Source organism: Carya illinoinensis, chromosome 9 (assembly GCF_018687715.1).
Source record: "Carya illinoinensis cultivar Pawnee chromosome 9, C.illinoinensisPawnee_v1, whole genome shotgun sequence".
Classification (NCBI taxonomy): Eukaryota; Viridiplantae; Streptophyta; class Magnoliopsida; order Fagales; family Juglandaceae; genus Carya; species Carya illinoinensis.
In genome coordinates this window covers 36,820,290-36,830,689 of record NC_056760.1, presented here as the reverse complement: position 1 = coordinate 36,830,689, position 10,400 = coordinate 36,820,290, and the positions used below count along the sequence as shown (strand labels likewise).

Genomic DNA, 10,400 nt, shown 5'->3' with positions numbered 1-10,400 from the left:
CAAGACAAAAATCACCAGGTCAGTGGGAAACTAGCGAGCAAAGATATGCAAATCCTCTGAAGGTAGTCTGGATTATTCTTCTCATACTGCGGAAACAATTAGCATGACAAATTAATTAAAATAAGTTGTGGCATCTAACTGAATTGATAATCATCCAAATATCTATTACCTACATCAGGAATTAGTTTCTGTTTAAAAAAAATACAGAAATGTTTATGAACTTGCAAGTGCTGCTTATACAAAAAGTTGTACAACGTAGTTCAGAATTGCCCTTTTATTTACAAGCTGCAACAAGTTACATACCTTTATATGGACTGTGGTAGGCAACCCCTGAACCAATCTGTCAGACTCGTGCTGGATTTAACAATTTGGAGGAACAAGGTGGCCTAAGAACCAACTCATATGCCTTTTGAGAGAGAAATGCCATACAGCTCACACAAGACTACACCTTCTATAGTATACATTATTGCATGCAAATTTCAAAATTTTAATTTTTCATTCAATAAAGAAAATCTGTCTAAGATCAGCTCGCTGTACAATGGTACCAAGTTATCTCATTCATCATATTACATACCAAGGCCCAACTCATCCTCGATATCATCCCCATCTTCAAACAGCTTCAGAAACCGAGCCTGATCTTGTTCCCTCTTCTTCTTTTGCCAGTATTTATACACACCCACTACTCCAAAACTCAATACTGTTGAAACCACAACACTGATCAATATGATTAGAGCAACATTTATTCTCTTTCCTCCACCATGTGAGCTGGATGCAGAACTTGAAGCTACAAAAACAAAATTGAGAAGTTTGAAACTATTATTTAGAACATAAACTGTAATATGATTTTAATAACAGGCATAGTATATAGACAAGTGACAAACACATAGAAAGATAAGTTTGAGTTGCTGTAATGAAAAAGTAGCATCTGGAAGAGCAGGAATTTAGCACATCATTGACAGGGTCTCATCAAGCAATCTAAGCAAAACAATGGATTTCCTTCCCCAAAACAGTGCCAATGTAATGACTTGTATCCAAATAGTCATTCTAGACAAATAATGGTACCCAAAGGAATTATATGCCTGTCCAAGAACGTTGAAGCAATTCCATTTTATTTTTGTAACATTTTAAGGCACCAAAAGTCTATTTTGATAGCTGGTTTTAAGGCACAAAAAACTGTTTCCCCGATATTCGTGAGGACTTTGCCCCCAAACACCCAGTGGCACAGGAAAAAAAAAAAAAAAAAAAAAAAAAAAAAAAAAAAAAAAAAAAAAAAAAAAGAAGAAGATCTGGACAGAGATGATAATTTCCATGGAATGTACAAAGGCTCCAAATTACTCCTGAATGAATCCCATAAAATGGCACACAAGATGTAGAGTAACAGCAAGAATTGCAGTAAGATTGACCTTAAAGAATTTAGAAGGAACTCACCATTTGCAAAAGGAACACATTTCGGGCACAAAAAAGTAGCATTAAATTCCTTGTCCTTGAACCGGATATATTTCCCATCGGGACCAGAAAAATCACTTGGACAAAACTCCCACTCTTCATATACATCATCTGATTTGAAACTATCCTCCTCATAAAACCCACACCGCTTACACTTTTTACTTGAAAGTTCTGTCAGAGGCTGACAACATAAAGAATATAAATTCATTAGGTACTCTAGATAATGTCACTGTCACACCTCAATTCGAATAGATGTTTCAAGCAAAACTTAAGGCAAGTTAATGTTCCATTGTTAACAAGAAATAATGGGTTATCCAAAGAAGACAGTCGAGAGAAGGTCACAGAGGCAGATACACTGTGTGTTAACAAGAAATGATAGGTTATTCAGAGAATTCTACATATTTGCGTGGATCTTAGATTGTTTTTGGGTAGTGAGATGATCTCAGATACTCTATGATTAGTAGTGAAAAAGTATTGAATAGTAGTACAAAATAGTAAAAAGTAAGTAAAAAATAATAATAAAATAATGAATAATAGTGAATTACCACCCAAACCAGACCTTAAACTGTCCCAGTTGGAAAAAATTCATAGGAAAAAATTCATACCTATGTAACAAAGCATAGAAGAAAAGGAAAAAGGCTAAGTTGCAGAGAGCATCATGCACGAAGGGTCTGGAAAGTTTTCTCTGTATATTGAAAATGAATAAAATGCACGATACAAACGGGGACTCATATACACACTCTGCTCTAACAAACTAACAGAATCCTATAACAGAAATAGAAGCCAGCTAATTAAAGTAATACTTTCTGAGAATAAAATAAAATACAAGTAAAACAAATAAGACAAAATGTTTATCCTTTTCCAGAACGACTTGTAGCTGTTGTAGGAATGAGACGACTTGTAGTTGGTGCACACTCAGTGTGTAATAGCCCCCCACAAGATGGATAATAGAGATTCACTATTCCCATCTTGGATAAATGTGATTGAAGAAGGAAAGAGGGTAATGCTTTTGTGAAAATATCTGCTAGTTGACAGTGAGAAGGAACATGGGCTGTGGTGATACTGCCCTCTTGGATCTTGTCTCTAATTAGATGACAATCTAATTCAATATGCTTCGTTCGTTCGTGAAAAACTGGATTTGCAGCGATGTGGAGGGCTGCTTGGTTGTCACAGTAGAGAGAGGCAGCTTGTGGATGTGAAACTCTTAAGTCAGTGAGTAAGTATCTCAACCAAGTGAGCTCAGAACAGGTGGAGGCCATGGAACGATATTCTGCTTCTGCTGAGGAACGGGAAACCACAGATTGTTTCTTTGTTTTCCATGAAACAAGTGAGTTGCCAAGGAGGATGCAATAGCCCGTGACAGAGCGACGGGTGTCAGGGCATGAGGCCCAATCAGAATCACAATATGCCTTGAGCTGGAGCTGGGATGTAGATGACAGCAAAATTCCTTGTCCAGGGGCTGCTTTAATATATCGAAGTACATTGTGAGCAGTGGCTAAGTGTGTAGTTGTAGGATGATCCATGTACTGACTCAAGAGCTGGACAGCATAGCATATGTCAGGTCTAGTAATTGTTAAGTATAACAAACGTCCAATGAGCCTACGATAAGAGCTTGGATCTTGAAGAAGATCACCAGAAGTTTTACTGATCTTAAAATTCTGGTGAAGGGGCAGTTTGAGGGGCTTGCTGCCAAGTGTGCCCGAGTCAGCCAAAATATCTAAGGCATATTTTCTTTGGCATAGATGGATCCCTTTTGAAGATTGAGCAACCTCCAACCCAAGAAAATAACGCAAAGTGCCAAGATCCTTAATCTTAAAATGAGTATTAAGGAAATTTTTGAGGGAAGCAATTGTGGCTGGACAGTTTCCAGCCACAATAATATCGTCAACATAAACTAGTAAGGCAGTAAATGAACTGCCATCTAGTTTAGTAAAGAGGCTGTAATCAGCCTTAGATTGCTCAAAACCAAAGGCAATAAGTGAAGAAGAGAACTTGGAGTACCATTGTCTTGATGCTTGCTTAAGGCCATAAAGGCTCTTAAGCAATTTGCAAACTTGATGAGGTTCTCCTTTGTTGTAGCCAGGTGGTTTTCGCATATAAATCTCCTCATCTAAGTCACCATGGAGAAATGCGTTGTTGACATCAAATTGATGGAGAGACCAGCCTTGGAATGCTGCTACAGAAAGTAAAACTCTCACTGTGACCATCTTTGCAACTGGAGAAAAGGTCTCTGTGTAGTCAATCCCTTCGTGCTGTGTAAAACCCTTGGCAACAAGTCTTGCTTTCAGCCTTTCAACAGTCCCATCAGAATGGAATTTGGTCTTGTATACATATTTACAATCGATGGCTTCTTTTCCAGGAGGCAAATCAGTGATGATCCAAGTAAAATTCTGTTCTAAGGCTTGCAGTTCATTGTTCATAGCTTGACACCAGCCAGGGTCCTTCACAGCTTGCTTATATGTTTGTGGTTCAGAAACAGTGGAAATGGAAGTGGAAAATGCAGTAAAGGAGGGAGAAAATTTCTGGTATGTGCGAAAATTTGTTAAGGGATAAGGATTACCAATTGCTGCAGGAGGAGAGTTGGACATCAATGGTGGGGAAGTAGGAAATGAGGCCTGTTGGCAGTGGAATTCTTGTAAGTATTGAGGAGCTCTCCTCATTCTTGTGGACCGGCGAAGGGGGGGATTAGAAACAACATGTGAAGGGGAAGTGGAGGTGGTAGGCATGGAAGTTGTAGCAATGGGAAGGGGGGGTGAGTTAGAACAATCTGTTGGTGGAAGATCTAGAAGTTGAGAAGGGGAAGGAGTGTTTGCAGAATCTGTTGAAGAGGGGAGATTGGAGTTGGGAGTGTGGGTTGGAAAATCAAGAGAGTCGGGTAAGGGTTGAGTAAAAACAAAATTAGGGGTGTGAGATGTAGTAGAAGTTGGTGAGGGCAAGGATTGGAAGGGAAAAACTGATTCATGAAATAGAACATCCCTAGAAATAAAGGTGGTTTTTGTGTCAAGGTCAAGGAGTTTATATCCTTTGACACCAAAAGGATATCCAAGAAAAATGCACATGCGACCTCGGGGATCAAACTTTTTCCTACCATGGGAAAGGGTAGTGGCAAAACAAAGAGAGCCAAAGACTCTCATGTGAGCATAAGTAGGTTTGGAGTTAAATAAAAGCTCATATGGGGTCTTGTTTTGAAGGAGAGGGCTAGGGGTCCTATTAATCAGGTAGGTGGCAGTTAAGACACAGTCATTCCAGTATTCAAGTGGTAGACCAGCTTGAAATTTTAGTGCTTGGGCCACATTAAGCAAGTGTTGGTGTTTTCTTTCCACAACACCGTTTTGTTGTGGGGTGGCAACAACTTTTTTGATGTACAATGCCTTTAGTGTTAAAGAAATCTGTCATTTGGAATTCAATTCCATTGTCACTTCTTAAAACTTTGATTTTAAGGTCAAATTGGGTCTCAACCAGATTAGAAAAAGATGTAATGCATTTTCTGGTTTCTGTTTTGTTGTGAAGTAAATATAGCCAAGTGCTTCGAGTGAAGTCATCAACAATTGTAAGGAAATATTTGGAACCATCATAGGCAGCAACTGAGCAAGGTCCCCAAAGGTCACAGTGTATTATTTCAAAAGGTCTAGAAGTTTTATGTTGACTATGGGGAAAGGGGAGACGATGGAGTTTAGCCAATGGACAAATGTAGCAAGGTTTGCTATTGATAGATGAAATATTTTTCCTTACAATCGGATCTGTAATTAAACTTAAACATGGAAAGGAAAGATGACCTAGGCGACAGTGCCAAAGGTCAGTGACATCCACATTGTGCTGAACAGAGGCTGAAACAGGAAATTTAGAATTTGAAAATTGTGAAAAAGTGTTGACAACAGTTGAAGGAGAGATTGCAGTTCTTAACAAGTGGTACAGACTATTCCTTACTTCACCCTTCCCAATCGTTGTCCAAGAGAAAAGGTCCTGAATAAAGCAGCAATCAGACAAAAAAACTAGACAGCAGGTGAGAGAGTTAGCCAGTTTCTTGGCTGAAATTATATTAAAATGGAATGATGGAATGCATAAAACGTCATGTAGGTAGAGTGAAGGTGTTAGTTGTATGGTACCAATGTGAGTGACAGGGGCTTCAGTTCCATTTGGCAATTTAACAGAATAGAAAACATGTGCAGTGATTTTAGTGAACAATGAGGTGCAGCAGACCATATGGTCTGTTGCACCTGTGTCTATAATCCAAGAACTATCAATTGAATGGAGTGTGTTGTGTGTGCAGGTAGAGAGACAAAAGGAGGTACCAGAGAGATGAGAATGTGCGGAAGGCTGATTGGCAGAAGTAACATTGGACTGAATCTGATTAGCAGATGGCTGAGCAGCATTGGAGGGCTCCCTTGGCTGGAGTAGAGCTATTAATTGTTGATACTGAAGCCTTGTTAGACCCACTCTTTCATCACTAACTTCCTCAAGGTTAGAAGCAGGAGATATTATGGATTGAGTAGCAAAAACAGCAGGGTTATGGGGTTTGTTGAAAAGTTTATGGCCTGGTGGGTAGCCATGCAATTTATAACACTTCTCCATTGTGTGTCCATATAGATGGCAGTGAGAGCACACAGGGGCCTCTGCATTTCCAGCTTTGAAACAGGTTTCAAGACTATGGCCTGAAATTTTACAATGGGTGCAATAGGCACGTTCTTTCTTTGGAGAGGGTCGTGACTGAGTTGAGTATTTGGTATATGGGACAAGAGGTTTTTTGATGGCTTAGGCCATAGAGTCAGGGGATGGGGAATGGGGAATAAGCTGGTGTTGGTGTTCCTGTTGCTGGATGAGTGAAAAAACTCTGGTGACAGATGGTAAAAGATCTAGGAGCATTATTTGGTCACGGACATTAGTGTATTTATCATGTAAACCCATAAGAAATTGGAACACACAGTCACGTTGATGTCTATCTAAAAGTGTTTTCATGGTGCCACAATTACAAGCAGGGATTGGGTCATATATCGAAAGCTCATCCCATAGAGTTTTTAGCTTACCATAATAGACACTTACAGAGTCATGATCTTGGAGAAGGCTGGCTAAGTTTTTCTTAAGCTGGAAGATGCGTGGGCCATTCTGTTGGGAGAATCGATCCTGAAGGTCCAGCCAGATTTCACGTGCATCGTCAACGAATACAACGCTAGACTTGATGGAGGGACTGATCGAATTTTGGATCCACGACACGACCATGTCGTTGCAACGCTCCCAAAGCTCAAGGAGAGGATCTGTTGGGTCAGATGGTGGCAGGATTGTACCCGAGATGAAACCCAATTTGTTCTTAGCCCGGAGTGCTCGTCGCATAGCACGGGACCATGTGGCGTAGTTTTCGGTGGTGAGTAAATCGGTAACTAGAACCACGGCGGGGTTGTCGCCGTTGTCTAGTCGAAAGGGGTTACCGGGGTCACTCAAGTTCAAGTAGCGAGCCATATTGATGGCACGAGGGGTGTTTGAGGAATTATCTGTGTGAGTAGAGGAGGAATCGGCAGAACCTTCCAGATGGTCCTCCATGAGAGGTTGCTCTCAGGCTCTGTATACCATGTAACAAAGCATAGAAGAAAAGGAAAAAGGCTAAGTTGCAGAGAGCATCATGCACGAAGGGTCTGGAAAGTTTTCTCTGTATATTGAAAATGAATAAAATGCACGATACAAACGGGGACTCATATACACACTCTGCTCTAACAAACTAACAGAGTCCTATACCAGAAATAGAAGCCAGCTAATTAAAGTAATACTTTCTGAGAATAAAATAAAATACAAGTAAAACAAATAAGACAAAATGTTTATCCTTTTCCAAAACGACTTGTAGCTGTTGTAGGAATGAGACGACTTGTAGTTGGTGCATACTCAGTGTGTAATAACCTATTCAATTCTCAAATGCACACAACCTGAATTATCAAAAAACGGTAGTAATGAAGGCTTTAGTCACGAAAAACATAAAACTATCTCTATTTGCCAGCACTGTCCATCTAAAAAACTTTCGAAGAGTACTTGTCCCTTGGTTCCATAAGACTAGGATAAGACCAATCTTCAGAAGATAGGTTCCCGCTTTACTTGTAGTGAGGTTGTTTACATTCCTTAGAAATCCCATTATGCGTAAAACGCTAAGAACGACATGGATTTGCGAGTAATGAAGAGCATTAAATTCCACAGCAACAGCTCGTAGTGAAGCAAAATTTACTTTCTTAACCAGTTCCATTGGTATCATAATTTCCTATATCTACAAGCCGCAACGAAAATATTTAATAGCTATATATTGCGCGGAACATCACTTCGTTCTCTATTATCTTCTAGAGTCATTTCTTAATTAAAACGACTGACACCCTTTTGAAAACCATTCCAAGACAACCCATATACGGTCATCCATAACAATCATGTTGAATCGAAAGGAACAACTTTGAAGGCATAAAAACAAGTTCGAACCTGCCAAGACTCTTCACCTTTGAAACTATACAAGACATGCGCTTTCTTTACATCCGGCAGCACCGTCTTGTTCTCCTCTTTACACCGGAAATAAACTATTGGTTTTGCGTTCGGTATCCACTCGTGGGTTTTAAATATCTCCATGGATTCGAGGGTAACAACTGCCGGTAATACCAATCCTGTGCAAAAGACGCCGTCAACCAAATCACCCACAAATATACAAAATTGTTCCAAAAAAAAAAAAAAATTCAAAGCCCTCCAATAAGCTACTGAATTGGATTTCGTAGTAGTTTTCAGTATAAACCAAATACTCTGTTAGCTAAAATTACATCTTATTCGTAAAATTACACAACCATTAATAATAAGAATAATAGCAAACCCTATCTTCGTTTCTCAAGAATAATTTTTACCTGGAAAACGGATGAGGAAGACCGAGAAGACGAGAAAAACAGAAAAAAGCTTAGGACTCGGTAGATTTCGAATCGACATAGCGGCGTTTCGTTTATTTCGACTTTACAGACGAATTTAGTTCTTCGAAATATGCAACAAGTACTCGCGAGGTGGGGTTTCCTCCAAGTAGAGCAATGGCTATGGCGGTTTCGAGACTCTTCCTGTTGCGTGGGAGAGAGGGAGAGGGAGAATATCTACTGGTGGGAGCAGCTGACCGGTTCGCGCTGCGGCAATTGGACTTGGAGATTGCGTCTGCAGTACGTGAGGGGTGGGGCCAATCTAAACGACTAGAATGTCTGCGCGGCTTGATCTGATCCGCCCATCTTTGGGACGAGTTGGGGAAGAGCAATCACCCACCGTTCTGTGCGATCGAGTTGCCAGTCAGATTCGAATCGAAAACATCCCGTGCTAGAGGTGTTGGGTCGATTTGGACCGTCTATACGATGAAGTGGCAGCTGACGTGTTTCCATTCCATAGAATTAAGGTTCGACTCAAGACTTTATTCAGTTATATAGATAAGACAAAACGCTTATAAATATTAATAAGATAATATGTAAATTGTTAAAGTTGTGTTTACGTATGCTTTTGGACTGGGCTCCTTAGGAGCTCAGGCCTTCCTTATTACCTACACATGTAAAATCATTCTAAGGTCTAGCTGTCAGATAGCAGCTATATGGATCTTCCGATACTTAAGTCACTAGGAGAAAAATGGATGACTCTAAAATCAAGTTATATATTTTTAGTTACCTTCGCTCGGAATTCAGGGGGCGGCCTTTATACTTGCCCTTGAGGTTGGAGACCCATGCCCTGCCCGTTGGCCCATGGATGCCTCCTGCTAGAACCTATTTAATGTAGCATGGTCTCTGGGAGAGGGCACCAGGTCGTTGAGTCTCATCAAGGTGTTGTGTTGCTCATTCCATGGTAAATGGGGACTAGGTGCTTTCCAGGCCATGACCCACTTGGCCCGTCAGGTTGACCTGCATTCTCACGGGGCTAGGAATCTTGCAGATAGGCTGTCTTAAGTCAAATGGGCCTTAGCCTGGCTTTGGGCTAGACACCGCATCCACTTGGGGTGGGTTGATACTTTTGGAAAAAATCATTCAATTTCTATTGGAAGATTTTGATGGCAATTCCAACGGTTCTTGGCTCGGCTCCTAGCACAAACTGGTTGGGGTCGCTTCCACTTCCTTGCTGTCGGGTACTTGAAATCAGTTGTGTCGAGTCCCTTACGTGGCCGGACCTATCAGCGGATGAGCTGGCTGTTCGCCTACCCCCATAATGGAACATCCAAATAGCTCTTTTCTTGCACACATTGAGACCTACGTCGTTTAGTGTGCATAGGCGGTTTGAAGTAGTTGTTACTACATTTCCCTTATGTCGCTTCAAATTCGTCAAGATTAGGCGGCTATGTGCCCCTTATGCTTGGTCATACGAGCCATCCCTTAGGACCCTACATATAGCTACTGGGGAATGGGCCGGATACTTATTGCTCTCAGACTCTCCACATTGCCCTATTTATCGCTCAGGACACTGGCCTTCGTCCTCATCGTTCTTACATGGCTCCCAAAAAATCCTCTCATCCTGCTTCGAAGAGCTTAGGGGATCATAAGACTAGGGGGTCTCCTACCCTGCCCAGTTCGCCACCGGGGGAAGGGTCCTTTGGAGTTCCTGCAGACAGTTAAGGGTTCGTGAGGTCCTCGTGGCCCTCATCGGTGGTTCCCTTCGACCTTGAAGCCTTGAGGCAGGCAATCAACATACCGGAGTGCACAACCCTTGACATTCCACGACTGGATGAAGGGGTTGTGGACCTCGAGGGTTTTGCCTACAAGGTGGCACTATTTCCTTTCATGTTCCTCAACGGCCTTCGGTTGTCGTTCTGTCTCCCGATGGACAACATGCTGGACATGGTTGGTGTGACGCCTGCCCAACTTCTTCCAAACGCGTGGAGGGTTCTGGTGGTTGCTGTGTGATTTGGCGACGGGCCCTAGAAGAGGCTCGTGACACTTGGCTCGACCTCACTTGTCGGGAGTTCTTCCTCACTCACTGAGTGCTAAAGA

The 10,400-nt window shown here is 41.5% G+C and overlaps 1 protein-coding gene across 1 annotated transcript; it reads right to left on the bottom strand.

Moving 5' to 3' along the window:
• Positions 1-212: 212 nt before the first annotated feature.
• On the bottom strand, positions 213-8,609 carry LOC122276826. Its single transcript, XM_043086725.1, has 4 exons — positions 8,304-8,609; positions 7,894-8,072; positions 1,429-1,627; positions 213-784 (listed from the first exon to the last, which is right to left on the bottom strand). The coding sequence occupies exons 1-4, from the start codon at positions 8,380-8,382 to the stop codon at positions 567-569; spliced, it is 675 nt and encodes a 224-aa protein (XP_042942659.1). The 5' UTR covers positions 8,383-8,609; the 3' UTR covers positions 213-566.
• Between the last annotated feature and the right edge of the window lie 1,791 nt (positions 8,610-10,400).

Bases quoted from the DNA above. Each gene is read 5' to 3' on its own strand.
- LOC122276826 (XM_043086725.1), bottom strand. From the start codon at position 8,382: ATGTCGATTCGAAATCTACCGAGTCCTAAGCTTTTTTCTGTTTTTCTC. The intron at 8,073-8,303 runs GTAAAAATTATT...TCTTTTGCACAG, and splicing joins CTTCCTCATCCGTTTTCCAG to GATTGGTATTACCGGCAGTT. The intron at 785-1,428 runs GTGAGTTCCTTC...TTGTTTTTGTAG, and splicing joins ATGTGTTCCTTTTGCAAATG to CTTCAAGTTCTGCATCCAGC.